Consider the following 18,734-nt stretch of genomic DNA (forward strand, 5'->3'; position numbering starts at 1 on the left):
TTATACAGTTTTGGAAAGCAAGTACCTACTGAGAACCTTTTTCAGAGCTGTCTTTACTTCTTTATTTCTTAGTGTATAGACAAGAGGGTTAAGTAGTGGGGTAATCACTGTATAGGTCACTGCCACAAGCCGATCCTTATCTGAGGAGTACAGGGATGTGGGCCTCAAGTAGATAAAGGAAGCACAACCATAGTGGACAATGACCACTGTGAGGTGGGAGGCGCAGGTGGCGAAGGCCTTACGCTGCCCCTCTACTGAGGAAATCTTGAGGATGGTGGAAACAATGAAGACGTAGGAGATAAAGATCAGCACTAAGGGAACCAGCAACACCAGAATGCTGAGGAAGAAGATAACCATTTCCTTCAGGTTGGTGTCTGTGCAGCCCAGTTTTATGACAGGGGAAATGTCACAGAAGAAGTGGTTGATCCGATTGGAGGCACAGAAGGGTATACTAAACACCAGGACGTTGACAACCACAGAGATCAGGAAACCACAGAAGCTTGAGGCTAAAACCAGCTGTGTGCAGGTGGCTCTGCTGACAATGAGTGTGTAGTTGAGAGGGTTGCAGATGGCAACGTAGCGATCATAGCCCATTACGGCAATTAGGAAACAGTTGGTACAAGCCAAGCCCACAAAGAAATAGAGCTGGGCCACACACCCAGATAATGAAATAGTTGGAGCTGTGGAAAGCAGGTTGGTCAGCATTTTTGGTACAATGACCAAGGTGTAGCAGGTTTCAGAACAGGAGAGGACAAAGAGAAAGAAGTACATAGGAGTGTGCAAAGCCCGATCCAGACGAATGACCGTCATGATGGTGGCATTGGCCGACAGAGTGGTCAGGTAGACCAGGAGGAAGATAAAGAAGAGAAGGATCTGCAGATCCCCTAGGTTAGAGAAGCCTATAAGGATGAACTCGGTGATCATGCTCTGGTTCTGCCTTTTCATTGGTCACTGCAAATCAGACTCAGACGTTCTGCAACCGGCAAAAGAATGAATTTGACAAAAGATGATATGGGGTAGGAGGTGGGAGGGGGGTTCAGGATTGGGAACTCTTGTACACCCGTGGCAGATTCATGTCAATGTACGGCAAAACCAATACAGTATTGTAAAGTAAAATAAAGTAAAAATTAAAAAATATATATATATATAAAATATTAGATCTTTAAAAAAAAAAAGAAGTGAATGCCCCAGAATAGACCATGTCTGTGTTTCTCTACAAAATTGACAATACTGATCTGAAAAAATGAGTAACAAACAAGTTAAGCACATTGATCAAGGGGCAAGGAGAAAGCAGTAGGCTTGAGGAGGAGTGGCATAAGAAAATCCCCAGTTCAATGATATCTGAAGACATTGTTTTCATTTTTGTAAGTTGTTTCCATTTCTCTGTCTTCTTATCGGCATAAAAGCTTCATACATAATGTGTTAAATCAAGAGGTGATCTTAAAGTCATCTCATCTAAACCTGTGAGTTTATGGAAACTGAATTTCAAAAAGATTAAACCATTCGCTTAACCCACATGAGAGTGACAGTCCTGGAAATCACCTATCTTCAAAGCAATTTTATGAAAGTATGAACTAGAAAAAACAATTGAAAAGTCATTTCTCTAGTCCCTCATATACTTGAGACAAATACTGCTTGCTTACATATACTGAAGTGTTGAGATTTATTTGCTTATGATTAGTCATGAAACCTTTGAGATGGGCTTAGAATGATCTCATATAATGGGATTTCTCTTGTCATTGTAATTTGGGATTAAGAATCTAGCTAAAGCTCAAGTTACGCTCAGAGCATGCCCATTCTTGGGCTGACACCTTCACTCTCTTGACCACTGCCTCAATCTCTGATGCCTCCATAATGTTCTCAGAAAAAGCCTCACCATTTTCTGTGGGACACCTGTGATTTGATTCAGAAATAACTTAATTCTAAAACCTTTACACTAGTGACTCATTTGAAAAGACCCTGATGCTGGGAAAAGTTGAGGGCAGGAGGAGAAAGGGATGACAGAGGGTGAGATGGTTGGATGGCATCACTGACTCAGTGGACATGGGTTTGGGTGGACTCCGGCAGTTGGTAATGGACAGGGAGGCCTGGTGTGCTGCTGTTCATGGGGTCACAAAGAGTTGGACATGACTGAGCGACTGAACTGAACTGGAGTCTTCTTTCTTAATCTGCACCTAAGTATATAAACATTTTAAATATGTGTTGTCCAATCACAGTAGTCAAGTTCCAGTTTAAAGGAGTCTATTACCTCACAAAGCAGACTGTTCTCTTGCTAGATGGCTTAATTGGCCAGTCTCCTTACTGTGAGATGAACTATGGCTCCTTAAAACTTCCACTCTTTGGTCTTGATTTGTTCTTTGAAGATACAAGAAAATTCATTCTTAAAAAAAAAATGACAGCCTTCTTGTTATTGGAATAAAATTATCATATCCCTTTATGGGTCTTATTTTCCTCTTAAATTCTTAGTTCTCTTATTTCCCCATGATTATCTTGAATTATCTGTTCTAATCACTATCTCAGGTCATTTTATCAGATTTTATCATTTTATCACTCTTTAGCTAGGCTACATCATCACACATCATAAGTTTCTATCTTTGCCAATAAAAAATTGCTTTTCTTTTTCTCACAATTTTTTAACCATCACAATTCATGTTCATCAGTCCTTCAAAATCCCATGTTACTATTTATCTCCTAAAAGGCTTTGTTGAGTAGTTCTGAGGTTTGATTACTATGTGCAGTTACATCTCTGTCAGTCTGTTCTGGGATCATTTGCTGGAATGCAAGCATAGTGAAGCCAGAAGTGTGTAGGCTATGGAGCTAGACTGCCTAGACTGGGAACATGTCTTTGTCATCTACTAGATTTATGAGCTTGTAGAAATTGCTTTCATGTGCCTCAGGTTTTCATCTGAAATAGCAGTAATAATAATAGCAGAAATAAAACATTTTTGTGAGTACCAAATCTTCACAGCTATGTTTCTAACTGACATTAGTATTCGATGTGCTAGCTGTTAGTATCTAGTTCAACCCCTTCATGTTATAAAGAAATGGAGTCCCAAAAAAATAAAATGTGAAGATCTAGGTTGCATAGCTACTTAACAGTAAAGGTGAGATTGTATCCCAAATATCCTAAACTACCCACTGCAAGACTGTATCTTCTAATTAACCAGAATCCTATTTTTAATATTTTCAATATTTCTTTTGTACTGTGTGCTTATGCACTACTGGGAGTAGGAAATTGATCAATATCTTCTTTACTCCCTGTGATCCTCACACAGGCAGCATTTTTCACACTTCCATTTATGCCTAACTTTTATTCTTCCACTTTCAACACAGCAGATACATTTTTCCCCTTTTTGTTAAAGTGTATATCTGTCCTGCTCTTCAGGCATTTCCTTATTATTTTTCCTACCTTAAGTCATTTTAGGAACATTTTTGTTTTGTGTGCGTATGTGCTTAGTTGCTCAGTCATGTCCAACTCTTTGCAACCCCATGGGCTGCAACCTGCCAGGCTCTTCTGTCCTTGGGAATTCTCCAGACAAAAATACAAGAATGGGTTATCATGCCCTCCTCCAGGGGATATTCCCAACCCAGGGATCGAGCCCAGGTCTCCCGTACTGCAGGCAGATTCTTTACTATCTGAGCCACCAGGGAAACTCAAGAATATTGGAGTGGGTAGCCTATCCCTTCTCCAGGGGATCTTCCTGTCACAGGAATTAAACTGGCGTCTCCTCCATTGCAGGGGGATTATTTGCCAGCTGAGTTACCAGGGAAGCCCATTTTTGTTTTATATTTTAAAATATTTTTCTAACTATAGTCTTTCTCCATATTCAGATTGTACTTTCTTCAGCTGGATCTCTGCCTTCCACATATGGTTTCTGTCCCTGTGTTTCTCTGTGGATCCTGATCATATGACCCACTGCACTTGTGCATGGTTCTCACCAGCCCTTCTGCCTTTGAATCTTTCTTTGATTCCCAATATATTTATACAGTTTGATGGAAAGATGATATTTCTAAAAGAAAAGAGTTGTTCTACAACTATAATACAAATGAAGCACTTACAGAGTTCTGTCACAATCTCAGTTTTCTTTATCCTGTATATCCCATCAAAGTATAAAGAAGGAGAGGAATGGAGAAATTTGTGAGAACATCATGCAGTATATTTTTCCAGAACTGGCTGGAGGAAAATCTAGGCATTAAGATTAGTCTTTAAAGATGAAAGAAACCTCTGCTTTCTAGCTGAGCTAGAGCTAAGTGGACAGATGCAGTCTTAGCTGCTTTGTGTTCCTGATGGCAGAAGCTCCAACAAATCCTTGGGTCTTATAGAGTTAGGGTACTCCAGGGGATAAATGCCTTTGAGGGAGTTACTCCCTTGGATTCTTGGCATTAATATAAGTTGTAAAAATAAATCAAATAAATTATTTACTTTACTTGATTTATATAGGAGATATATAGTTTGAATACTATGTTTTTAATATATAATTTATTTTGACTAAAGTTTTCACTTGCTAATAAGCCCTTAATCATTAATTAGCCTTATAGAATCTGGATATAAATGGACTTTTTTGAAGAATTAAGTAAATGCCATTAAAAAAAAAAATTCATGTAGCCTCCTCTTTCTCCTTCAAGTTTGCTAATAGAATAGGCCAGATAGTATTTTCTCTATCTCTCCTGCTTTATGTGTCTTAGTTATGTCTGCATTCTGAGAGAGCACAAATTATTTTTCTACACTTCTCTGCTAGATTCATCTCTTAAATACATTTTTCAGTGTGACATTCATCTATACATCCACTAATTCATTTATTAAATCAGTATGTTTTAAATATTGATGATGTTCCAGGTACTTGATAACTGTTTGACAAGGAAGACTTCACAAAGATGAGGGTGGCATAGAACATGATAATAGTAGTTTTTTGGACCACATAGACTTGAGCCTTCTGAAATGCATGTGAAGATGCCTATTGCTGGGTTCTGTTCAGGATACTCTGAATTAGAAATATTTGACATGGAGCCTGTGGATATTTTGCAATTGTTTCAGGTGATTTCCTTATTCTTAGAAAGTTTAAAACAGTATACTGTCTTCTGTCTGAAAATAACAGTATTTAGAGAGGAAGGTGGAGAGAGAGAGAGAGAGAGAGAGAGAGAGAGAGAGAGAGAGAGAGAGAGAGAGAGAGAGAGAAGAATTCCAGAAGACAAAGAAGGCTAAAAGAGGGTAATTACAAGGTGCTGTAACATTAATAAGGGGCAGCATGATTTTCACATCCAGCAGCAAAAACAGTGTGTCTCAGACTTGTAAAACTGCCCTTAGACATCTATTCCTTCCAGGAATATTCCTCTTCCTGAAGAATTCAAGAGTTTTGTTCTATGTAAAGAGAGAAGAAATCATGAATTTCTTGTTTTAATCTCTAATTATGAAAAAATATAAGGTTCTCAATTGGTGTATGTGTGATATGGGCTAATGAAAAGAAGTCTTGTTGCTCCAGTGTTTATCTGACTTCTGTGGAGAAAGAGACAGATATTAAGGAGCAAGAATTATTTAAATTGAGCTCTACAGGGCTGTAGGGCTATAACACTAAGCCTTCCTTTCTACTCATTTCTCATTGCAAATCTAATACTGATAGCAATTTTTTGAACATTCACTATGCAGCTATCATATCTATTCATTAGCTTGTCTATAATAACCCCATCAGGTAAGACAACGTGTGCTCAGTCAGTCATGTCTAACTCTTTGCAACCCCACAGACTGTAGCCCACCAGGCTCCTCTAGCCATGGAATTTTTCAGGCAAGATTACTGGAGTGCATTGCCATTTCTTATTCCAGGGACTCTTCCTGACCCAGAGATTGAACCCATGTCTCTTGTGTCTCATGCCTTGGCAGGCAGATCTTTGACCACTGCACCACCTAGGAAACCCAAGGTAATACTATTTCCATTTTACAGAAAGAATCCAAGGAAAGCACAGTAGTACTGCTGAGCTAAGGAGAGTGAAATGAGTTTTGGGAAGCTAAAGTGGCTATACTTTGTGGTGCAAAATACCAAGGAGTTGGGGCAATTTAGAGGAAGAATTTCATAAATATCCATATGGGTACCTTTTCATAATGAGCTGCATACTGAAATGCTTAGGCATAGTATGAAACTCTATAAGATTAAACAACGACCTACAAGGAGGCTAAGTTACACAGTTCCTATAACTCACTTGCAGTTGGGAGATGTTTGAGATCCAACTAGCTAGATTCAGAAAACATCATAGAAAACTTGGGATGGTCAATAAAGAAACAAAAAGCATGCCTTAGTCATAAGGATAAACTAGATATCAGTAAATGCCACTATCTAACTGTTTTAACAAAACTTAAAAGTAAGTCACAATCTACATAGATGTGGTCAATTGATTTTCAACAAAGGTGTGAGACAATTCAATGAAGAAAGAGAAATCTTTTCGTTGAGTAATGCCAGAAAATAGATATACTCATGTAAAGAAATAAATGTAGAACTTTTCATATAGGAAATTAACTGAGAAGTGATTATATACCTAAGTATAAACATTAAAATAATGAGACTTCTAAGAGAAATTGTTTGCGATGCTAATGCAAGTTTTCTTAGAAAGAACACAGAAGTGCAAACCAAAACATAAAAATAGATTAGATTTTATCAAAATATTAACAGTAACATATTTTACTTTTTGAAGGACACCATTAAGAATATGAAATGGCCAATTACAGATTGGGAGAGAATATTAGCAATGCATATCAGACAGAGGATTTCTTGTATTCAGAATATATAAAGAACAATAAAAGGTCTTGTCATGTCACGGCAAATAAATGGGGAAAATTCGGAAACAGTGTCAGATTTCATTTTCTTGGGCTCCAAAGTCAACGTGGATGGTGACTGTGTCCACAAAATTCAAAGATGCTTTCTCCTTGGAAGAATAGCTATGTCAAACCTAGAAAGTGTGTTTTTTTTTTTAAGTAATTTGTTTTTTGACTGAAGGAAAATTGCTTTACAAAATTTTGCTGTTTTCTGCAAGATATCAATATAAATCTGTCATAGGTATACATATGTCTCTTCCCTCTTGAACCTCTCTTCCATCTCCCACCTCATCCCACCTTTCTAGGTTGTTATTGAGCCCCTGTTTGAGCTCCTTGAATCATATAGCAAATTCCCATTGGCTATCTATTTTACATATGGTAATGTAAGTTCCCATGTTACTCTCTCCATACATCTCACCCTCTCCTTCCTCCCCTCCACCTCTGTGTCCATAAGTCTATTCTCTATGTCTGTTTCTCTATTGCTGCCCTGCAAATGAATTCATCAGTACCATCTTTCTAGATTCCATATACATGCATTAGTGTATGATTTTTCTCTTTCTGATTTACTTCACTTTGTATACTAGGCTGTAGGTTCATCTATCTTATTAGACCTGATTAAAATGCATCCTTTTTATGACTAACATTCCATTGTATATATGTAACACAACTTCTTTTTCCATCCATCTGTCAATGGACATCTAGGTGGATTCCATGTTCTAGCTGTTGTAAACAGTGCTGCAATGAGAATTGCGGTACATGTGTTTTTTTCATTTTTGGTTTCCTCAGGGGATGTGCCTAGGAATGGGATTGCTGGGTCATCAATTCAGTTCAGTTCAGTCGCTCTGTTGTGTCCAGCTCTTTGCGACCCCATGAACCATAGCACAGCAGGCCTCCCTGTCCATCAACAACTCCCAGAGTTTACCCAGACTCATGTCCATTGAGCCAGTGATGCCATCCAACCATCTCATCCTCTGTCATCCCCTTTTCCTCCTGCCCCAAGTACAATATAAATCTCAGCATGCCTTTCTCTAGAAATCGACAAGTTGATTCTAAAATTTATATGGCAATTGAAACCATATAGAATAACCAAAATAATTTAGAAGAGATAAAATATTTACTATATATAAGCACAATTTAGAAATAGATGACTCAGATTTCAATGCATACTGTATCACAATGTTGACCAACTTGTACTGGCACAAGAATAGAGATTTGGCATAAGTGACAGAGATCAAGAAGTGCAAATTTCCAGTAACAAAAGAAATGAGTCATGGGATGAAATATACACATAGGGAATATAGTTATTTATGCTGTAATATTTTTGTATGGTAACAGTAGCTAGACATAATATAGTGACTATTTTGTATTGTAGAGAAATACCAACTCATTATGTTGCACATCTGGAACTAATGTAGTGGTTCAATTTTATTTCAGTTAAAGAGATATGTAGACACTGGAAGAAAATCATCAAAATGATAAAAAATGGTTACCTCTGGGGTAGTAAGGAATCTCAGTGATTGTTAATCTTCAATTATGCTTTTATATTAAAAATGAAAATGTATAGACACATGAGTCAATGTAACAGAATGTACACAATGGAAATAGTACAGTAAATATAAGGTCAATACATTTTCAATGAAGCTGTCAAGGAATTTAAATGAGGATTGAAAAGTTATTTCAACGTACTAAATAAGGAAATATTGAATGTGCATGAAAATGTCAAAAACATACATTTCATAATAAAGCATAGGAAATAGTCTGCAGCTTGAAGTAGACATATATTAGACAGGATAAAGTAAAAAAGAATAATAAGAAAAATAATGATAATTTAGGCTATATCAATAAAGAAGCACAAGCTGGAATCAAGATTGCTGGGAGAAATATCAATAACCTCAGATATGCAGATGATACCACTCTTATGGCAGAAAGTGAAGAGGAACTCAAAAGCCACCTGAAGAAAGTGAAAGAAGAGAGTGAAAAAGTTGGCTTAAAGCTCAACATTCACAAAACTAAGATCATGGCATTTGGTCCCATCACTTCATAGCAAATAGATGGGGAAACAGTAGAAACAGTGTCAGATTATGTTTTTGGGCTCCAAAATCACTGCAGATGGTGACTGCAGCCATGAAATTAAAAGAGGCTTACTCCTTGGAAGGAAAGTTATGACCAACCTAGATAGCATATTGAAAAGCAGAGACCTTACTTTGCCAACAAAGGTCCATCTAGTCAAGCCTATGGTTTTTCCAGTGGTCATGTATGGATTTGAGAGTTGGACTGTGAAGAAAGCTGAGCACCAAAGAATTGATGCTTTTGAACTGTGGTGTTGGAGAAGACTCTTGAGAGTCCCTTGGACTGCAAGGAGATCCAGCAAGTCCATTTTAAAGGAAATCTGTCTTGGGTGTTCTTTGGAAGGACTGATGCTAAAGCTGAAACTCCAATATTTTGGCCACCTCATGCGAAGAGTTGACTCATTGGAAAAGACTCTGATGTTGGGAGGGATTGGAGGCAGGAGGAGAAGGAGACAACAAAGGATGAGATGGCTGGATGGCATCACTGACTTGATGGACGTGAGTTTGATTGAACTCCAAGAGTTGATGATGGATAGGGAGGCCTGGCGTGCTGCAGTTCATGGGATCACAAAGAATTGGACACGACTGAGTGACTGAACTGAGCTGAACTGAATATTAAAAACATCTGCAAATCTGCAATTACATACATTTGATTATTGGACAACTCTGTAAATATATTAAAAACCACTGAACTTTACACTTCAAAAGTATACATTTTATGGTGTGAAAATTATATTTTATTAAAACTGTTCATAAAAGGCATGATTTTACTTGCAAAGCAGAAACAGAGATGCAGAAGTAGAGAACAAGCTTACGGATGCCAAGAGGGGATAGGTGATGGGGTGAATTGGGAGAATGGGATTGACATATAACACTCTTGATACCGCATATAAAATAGATAACTAATGAGAACCTACTGTATAGCACAGGGAACGCTAATCCATGCTCTGTGGTGACCTAAATGGGAAGGAAACCCCCCAAACAGGAGATATACGAAGGCTTCCCTGGTGGCTCAGATGGTAAAGAATCCACCAGCAATACAGAAGACCTGGGTTTGATCCCAGGGCTGGGAGAATCCTCTGGAGAAGGGAATGGATACCCACTCTAGTATTTTTGCCTGGAGAATTACATGAACAGAGGAGTATGGCAGGTTACAATCCATAGGGTCACAAAGAGTTGGACACAACTGAGCAACTAACACACATATACGAATAGCTGATTCACTTTGCTGTACAGCAGAAACTGACAGAGAAGTGTAAAGCTGTGTCCGATTAAAAAAAAAAAAACAGGCATGATTAATAGAAAAACAAACCATATAGTAGGAGTAAATATTTACAAAGTATATATCTAATAAAGGACTTGTATTCAGATCACAATGTCTGAATACAAAGACAAAAAAGAAAAACAAACAAACAAAAATTAACACATAATAAAACATATGAATACATACTTCACAAAACAAGATGTACAAATAGCCAAAGCACATGAAAAATGATCAACATAATTAATATTCAAGAAAAAACCTGATCAAAGTGAAGTAAAATATCACACTTAAGAAATTTAAAAGACTGACTACACCAAGAGTTGGCTGGGATGTGAAAACACTGATATAGGAATACATCGCTGATGGGAATTAATCATGATACCTCTCTGAAAATGGTTTGGCAGTGTATAAACAACTAAAAAGCCTTTCTAGTCATGGGTACTCACCAAACACAAATGAACATATGTTTTACATGAGATTATAGAAACTAATATTCATAGGTGTTTTCCTCCTATTAGCCTCAAACGGGAAATAATCTAAATGTCTTTCAACAGGTCAACAAGTAAACAAATCATGATGATTAATAAATGGGATACTTTAACCAACAACCATATTAATTAACAAAAATTGAATATTCTTATGAAACAGTATGTCTCCAAAACATGGTAGGTGAAAAAAAATGTGGCAAAACTGAGTAATCTGCATGTTTCCATTTATAGTAAATTTTAGAAAAGAGCAATCTGTATCAACAGAAAACAAGGTTACTATTTCTCTTGTGCCAGGACTCAGTGAAACTGACCACAAAAAATAGAAGGAAACTCTTCTGGGTTGAAGAAATGGTCTGTAACCTTATTGGGTGGTTGTTGCTCAGATATATGCATTTGTCAAAACTCATTAAACTATACATTTAAATTGGGAAAATGTATTTTATGATATTATTAAATTAAACCTACAGAAAGTGAAAAGTGAAAGTCACTCAGTTGTGTTCGATTCTTTGCGACCCCATGGATTATCAGTTCAGTTCAGTTCAGTCGCTCTTCTCCAGGCCAGAGTACTGGAGTGGTAGCCTTTCCCTTCTCCAGGGGATCTTCCCAACCCAGGGACTGAACCTAGGTCTCCTGCATTGCAGGTGGATTCTTTACCAGCTGAGCCACAAAGGAAGCCTCAAACCTACAGAAGGCTAATATAATTCAGTTCAGAAGGCTAATAATTATTTAGTTCAGTTCAGTAGCAGTCATGTCCCACTCTTTGCGACTCCATGAATCACAGCATGCCAGGCCTCCCTGTCCATCACCAACTCCCAGAGTTCACCCAGACTCATGTCCATCGAGTCAGTGATGCCATCCAGCCATCTCATCCTCTGTCGTTCCCTTCTCCTCCTGCCCCCAATCCCTGCCAGCATCACAGTCTTTTCCAATGAGTCAACTCTTCACATGAGATGGCCAAATTATTGGAGTTTCAGCCTCAGCATCAGTCCTTCCAATGAACAGCCAGGACTAATTTCCTTTAAAATGGACTGGTTGGATCTCCTTGCCGTCCAAGGGACTCTCAAGAGTCTTCTCCAACACCACAGTTCAAAAGCATCAATTCTTTGGTGCTCAGCTTTCTTCACAGTCCAACTCTCACATCCATACATAACCACTGGAAAAACCATAGCCTTGACTAGATGGACCTTTGTTGGCAAAGTAATGTCTCTGCTTTTCAATATGCTATCTAGGTTGGTCATAACTTTCCTTCCAAGGAGTAAGCGTCTTTTAATCTCATGGCTGTAGTCACCATCTGCAGTGATTTTGGAGCCCCCCCAAATAAAGTTTGACACTGTTTCCACTGTTTCCCCATCTATTTGTCATGACATGATGGGACTAGACACCATGGTATTAGTTTTCTGAATGTTGAACTTTAAGCCAACTTTTTCTTTACTAGAGTGTGAGATGAGTGCAATTGTGTGGTAGTTTGAGCCTTTTTTGGCATTGCCTTTCTTTGATTGGAATGAAAACTGACCTTTTCCAGTCCTGTGGCCACTGCTGACTTATTACAGAAGGTTAATATAATTATTTTTTTATCCACACATTTCTTTTATTTTAAACTGTAAGCATTATTTGTAAGATAACAAGCATTAATGATAATGCTCCATTAAATACAAAACTACTTGTTAAAAATTTAGAATTTTTTGGATCACCTCAGTATTCCTGACTATAATTTTTATGATCAAGAATATAAAATATGAATTTGTAATTAAGCCCTCCTTTTATTCTTATAAACACTAAATTTGAGAATCACTAGATAAATATGCTAATATTTTGATTTAAAATTCTATGAAAAGTGTCCACTTGGTCTTCAGCATTATAAATCAGATTGCAGTGATTTTCTCTCTTTTTTTTTTTTCAGAATCCATCAGAGATAGAGTGAACATCCAATTCTGATGTGGGCTAATTATGTTCATGCCTGTTGCTCCCCAGTTTCCTCACTAAGGATATCTTTGAAAAACTGGTAACGTTGTTTTTTTTTTAGCATAAGTTTGACTTCTAATTAACCTTAAGGAAAAGTCTTCAGGGTAGTAGATCAGGCCTCAGGAGTCCAGTGATCATAGTGAATGCTTCTAATAACCACATCCTGTGTGATTCAAAGAATTGTATGAACCAGAACGTCTCAAGATTGAGACTTTTGCTGGACAAACAGGTTCCTGTTAGATAGAGATTACTTCTCTTGACATAGAGGAGAGTTTCTGTCTCAAGGCAGATTCACTCTCTTTTGCTGTTATTTTCTCAGGTCTGATCTCTGGCTTAAGAATCTCCTTTCCTAAGGGATTCCAGATACTGAATAGCTGCTTCTGTCTGAGCTGAAAGGAGGAGAGCAGTGTAGGTACTTGCTCAAAAGTGGGAATAATGATCTAGTTAGTCTGGGGCTTTGTGGGGTCTAGATCTTGGTGAGGAGTAGTGCTTATGACCTCCCACTGCAATTCTGGCAAGTGGCAGGGGTAAGAAGGAGAACCAGGGTCTGCTCTTAACTGAGGTACCAGGAGTGACTGAACATGTTAGTTTTATAAAACTAACATGCATAGTATAGTTTTATACTGTATAGTATAGTTCTATATCTGTATAGTTTTCTAAATTTTTCTTGATGATTACTCTGGATCATTTTTGTTCCCACTAGATTTTCCTTCTTTCTTTCCCACTTCCTTCTTTGTTTCCTTCCTTTCTTTCTCTCTCTCTCTTTTCTCTCTCTTCCTCTTTCTTTGTTTCATTTCTTCCTCTCTTTTTCCTTTCTTTTGTTTTTTAGTATGACTGGCTTATGGATCAAATGAAACAACACTTATCAAATCTCAAGTTCTCTTTCTTCCATCTACTCATGGATATATGATTTTAGCTATAATTGAAAACTGAAACTTAAATTTCATTTTAATAAGGCAAATTCAGGATGTTCATGTGTACTTAAGAATATAAAAATTCACTTCTTTGCTATCTGAGACTGTCTATAATTTCTCTCAGCTAATTGATTTATACTTTCCCTAAAGATAAATATTTGAATATCTCAAAAGTATTGCATCTTAAAAATATATATATTTTCTCTCTTTTGAGGTATACACTATCCTCAAATACAGAATCACTATTTAAATCTAAACTACATAAAATCCCTGTGGAGTATCTGAGGGCTTAGAAAAATAAAGGTGGGGAAGGGTCATCTCTAAGGATCATAACCTGAATTCCATCTATAGGCTCTGGAATCTTATAAGGGGACTTGCAGAGTCATCTACCTGGAAGATCTTGGAATCAATGAATTGAAAAGACTGGTAAGGGTCAGTACTCAACTGCTAGCCTAAATAAAATCTCCTGTGTAATATCATGCAAGGAGCCTCTGCTTAAGTACATTCTATGCACGCTAACTGTTTATTATAGTTATTGCCCTGTTCTCTTTAATTTTAAAATAAAGAGACTGAATATCCAAGAACTTTGCCCAAAGTCACACTAAGCTAGACTGGAAATGTAAATCTAAATCCAAATTAAGGGATCTTTTACCTTAATCTTATAGCCAGCAGGTATTTGGCTAGATGATCTTTTTATTCTTCTGCTTGCATATCTTTCTATCCTTAGTGCTGATACAATACACTGTGGTGGTCTTTGATGTCTTCTTGAGCAGAGGGGCCTGCCTTCTCAGATACACTGTGCCAGTGGGTCTCTATACACCATGAAAAGGCAAATATATCAGTCATATAACTCATTCAGATTATAGGATTATACTAACAGTACATAAAAATCCACTTAACTGAAATCAATTGCCTTCACGAATCTGGGGGACAAGTAGTCCAGGTGTTGTTGGTTTTTTTTTGGGGGGGGTGGGGGTTTGCCCAGATAGTGGGTCAACAACAGGCATTATTTAAGAATCATTCTAAGGTAGAGGTCATTTTAACTTCTGGGGTCTACTTAAGATTCATAATGGGGATTAGATATAGATCAGTTGAAAGGAGATCCAGAAAGATCTTGGGAAAGTGATATGACAAGGATAAACAATGATCACCATTGAGATTCCCTCAGTGTTGTGGAATAGATGGAAATTCATTTGTAAAGGTAGAAGCATTCTATAGGGAAACTGTCTCATTAGTTTGTGTTTCTTGATACAGAAAGCATATAATTAGTATACATGTATATATGTATACAATGGGGATAAACATAGTATACACATTCTTTATACTTATATATAACAGAAATATATTTTTGGTTACAGGATGAAAAATTTTCTATTATTTGTGTTAAAGAGCTCTAAAACAAGTGTATATGAGTATTCTAATACTAACTTCAAATAAATGAATAATTATACCTACTAAGCTTAGGACCAGTTTCTAGTAATTAAGAAAGAACAAAACTTATTACCTTTAGATTCTAGCAATACATACAATGAACTTCAGAAATTTCCAATCATTTAACTTAGGGTCTTTGCTATTGACTAGGAAAACGCAAAAAATAAATTAAAAAAAAAAAGTGGTAGCAGATGCAAATAATTCTTCAATAAAAATGATATAAAATCATACAAATAAACTGAAAAGTATATAAATAAGCACTAGACACAACCATTTCTGTCCTTTATCGAGCCCAGTTTTGCATGAAATGTTCCCTTGGTATCTCTAATTTCCTTGAAGAGATCTCTAGTCTTTCCCATTCTGTTGTTTTCCTCTATTTCTTTTCATTGATCACTGAGGAAGGCTTTCTTATCTCTTCTTGCTATTCTTTGGAACTCTGCATTCAGATGCTTATATCTTTCCTTTTCTCCTTTGCTTTTTGCTTCTTTTCTTTTCACAGCTATTTGTAAGGCTTCCTCAGACAGCCATTTTGCTTTTTTGCATTTCTTTTCCATGAGGATGGTCTTGATCCCTGTCTCCTGTAAAATGTCACGAACCTCAGTCCATAGTTCATCAGGAGATCTAACCAGTCCATTCTGAAGGAGATCAGCCCTGGGATTTCTTTGGAAGGAATGATGCTAAAGCTGAAACTCCAGTACTTTGGCCACCTCATGCGAAGAGTTGACTCATTGGAAAAGACTCTGATGCTGGGAGGGATTGGGGGCAGGAGGAGAAGGGGACGACAGAGGATGAGATGGCTGGATGGCATCACTGACTCGATGGATGAGTCTGAGTGAACTCCGGGAGATGGTGATGGACAGGGAGGCCTGGCATGCTGCGATTCATGGGGTCTTAACGAGCCAGACACGACTGAGAGACTGAACTGAACTGAACTGAGACACAACCAATACATGCTAGGTTATTTTGCATCCAGAGAATACTTTCTTACTTCTTAGGCTTGGCCAGTGGGAAACACTGGGAAAAACTTTCAGATATAAGAGCTAAAAATTACTTTACAAATAACCCTTTCTAGCAGTTTTCAAACTGTGTTTAGTAGCAAATTATTCAAAGGAATCTTATTGACTTATCAATATATAGAATGTATAACCTATGGTTTATGTCAGGGGTTGAAATTTGGAAAACTGCTCAATTTTCCCATTCTCTCTCACACTCTGTAACAAGTTCTTATCTATTTTTGTAACATTCTAATTTTCTGTGTTTCTCTGAGGCACCTATAGTGGGCTTTCCAAGTGGCACAGGTGGTAAAGCAACTCGCCTGCCAGTGCAGGAGATATAAGAGATATGGGTTAGATTCCTGGGTTGAGAGGATTCCTTGGAGAAGGGCATGGCAACCCACTCAAGTATTCTTGCCTGAAGAATCCCATGGACAGAGAAGCCTGGGGTCTACAGTCCATAGGGTTTCAAAGAGTTGGACATGATTGAAGTGAATTAGAACAATTATGTGCATAATAGGAAAAGTGAAGAGTGTTGCAAAACGCCACAGTTAACGAGTCTCTCTGTTTTTTTTTTAATGTAAATACTTCTTTATTAATGGCATCAAGTACCAACTTAGTGATTCTCGTTTTCCTGAAAAAGAATATTTGCTTAAACTAATGTTATCTGTTCTACCCTTGGCTCATGCTGCCTGAACACTACTCATTCTTTATTCCATAGTCTGATCAAGTTCAGATAGCTGAAGTTAACCATCCATATTTTTCACTTTTGGAGAGTTGGCTTCCTTGGGCTTGTAGTGAGCAAAAAACCACAATAATTTGTAATTAAGACACACAGAAAAAAAATCAGGTATTTCCTATTCCTTCCTTTAAGAGACAACATGTTTATAGCCTTGGGAAAAGTCTACTCATAGATTGTCAATTATTCTGTTCCATATTTAGCCTTAATTCTTATTTTGGCAGACAATTTTGGAGAGAATGAATGAGTTCCATCAAACATCTGGAGATTCCTGCCACCTGCAGACTTTGTGCTGAGTTCCCCATGCCTTTCTCCATCCCTGCATCCTGGCCTGTGGCTCTGGCCCCAGCTCTCCTGTATAGCAGTGACCATGGAGTGGGCCAATGAGACCTTAGTGACAGAGTTTGTCTTCCTCAGCTTCTCATCTCTGGCTGGGCTGCAGCAGCTGCTCTTTGCTGTCTTCCTGCTTGTGTACTTGTTCATGCTGGGCACCAACGCCATCATCGTTTCTACCATTGTGCTGGACAGAGCCCTCCACACCCCCATGTACTTCTTCCTTGGTGTTCTCTCCTGCTCTGAGACTTGTTATACCTTTGTCATTGTACCCAAGATGCTGGTTGACCTGCTGGCCCAGAAGAAGACCATCTCCTTCCTGGGCTGTGCCATCCAGATGTTTTCCTTCCTCTTTCTAGGTTGCTCTCACTCCTTCCTGCTGGCAGCCATGGGTTATGATCGCTACGTGGCCATCTGTGACCCTCTGCGCTACACACTGCTCATGGGGCATGGGGTGTGCGTGGGACTAGTGGCTGCTGCCTGTGCCTGTGGCTTTACTGTCGCACAGATCATCACATCCTTGGTATTTCACCTGCCCTTTCACTCATCCAACCAACTACACCACTTCTTCTGTGACATCTTTCCTGTCCTCAAGCTGGCATCGCATCATTCTTACCTCAGTCAGTTGGTCGTTTTTGTGCTTGGTGTATTTGCCTTGATTATTCCCCTGTTACTTATCCTGGTCTCCTACATCCGCATCATCTCTGCCATTCTAAAAATCCCATCATCTGTTGGAAGATACAAAACCTTCTCTACATGTGCCTCTCATCTCATTGTGATAACTGTTCATTATGGTTGTGCCTCTTTCATTTACTTAAGGCCCAAATCCAATTACTCAACAAGTCAAGACACCCTAATATCTGTGTTTTATACCATCCTCACACCACTGTTCAACCCAATGATTTACAGCCTGAGAAATAAGGAATTCAAATCAGCTCTTCAAAGAACAATGGCCCAAACTTCATGTCTTGTTAATTAAAGAGCCAAGTTCTCACTATTCAGCCAATTGTGTGCCTTTTATGTGACAGGTAATATGTGCATTTCACGCAGTTTCTCAACTGAGTGTAGGACACACTACCATAAGAATATTTTGCATATTAGAAGAATGAAGCTCAGAGAAGTTAAGATATTTTGACTTTCTACCATCAGTGATACTCTAAGAGGTCTGTGCAGATGAGGGAAATAATCACTCAGTTAAAGAACAAATTTCACTATATTTCACTGCTATGAAGTTTGATTACTCGAAAGTATATACATCAGCAGAGGTGAGTATCTTTATACATTCAAATTGTGAAATAGAATAAAGGAAATCTCACTTTTTTGTGTGTGTGTGTGTCGTCTGGCAAACTTTATTTAGCAGAAACCTCACTTTAAAAAATTGTTTTTTGACTTCACTATACAGGTTCAGTTCAGTTCAGTTCATTCACTCAGTCATGTCCGACTCTTTGCGACCCCATGAATTGCAGCACACCAGGCCTCCCTGTCCATCACCAACTCCTGGAGTTCACTCAGACTCACGTCCATCGAGTCAGTGATGCCATCCAGCCATCTCATCCTCTGTCGTCCCCTTCTCCTCCTGCCCCCAATCCCTCCCATCATCAGAGTCTTTTTCAATGAATCAACTCTTTGCATGAGGTGGCCAAAGTACTGGAGTTTCAGCTTCAGCATTATTCCCTCCAAAGAAATCCCAGGACTGATCTCCTTCAGAATGGACTGGTTGGATCTCCTTGCAGTCCAAGG

At 38.2% G+C, this 18,734-nt stretch overlaps 2 protein-coding genes across 2 annotated transcripts; one reads left to right on the plus strand and one right to left on the minus strand.

Moving 5' to 3' along the window:
• LOC101115423 (olfactory receptor 10T2-like) lies at positions 1-945 on the minus strand. The gene has a single exon (XM_004003695.2). The coding sequence runs from the start codon at positions 943-945 to the stop codon at positions 1-3; it is 945 nt and encodes a 314-aa protein (XP_004003744.2).
• Positions 946-17,031: 16,086 nt separating this feature from the next.
• LOC101110891 (olfactory receptor 10K1-like) lies at positions 17,032-17,973 on the plus strand. The gene has a single exon (XM_004002639.3). It carries the CDS (start codon positions 17,032-17,034, stop codon positions 17,971-17,973), a length of 942 nt encoding a protein of 313 aa, XP_004002688.1.
• Positions 17,974-18,734: the final 761 nt, after the last annotated feature.

The sequence above is a fragment of the Ovis aries genome, chromosome 1, assembly GCF_016772045.2.
Source record: "Ovis aries strain OAR_USU_Benz2616 breed Rambouillet chromosome 1, ARS-UI_Ramb_v3.0, whole genome shotgun sequence".
Classification (NCBI taxonomy): Eukaryota; Metazoa; Chordata; class Mammalia; order Artiodactyla; family Bovidae; genus Ovis; species Ovis aries.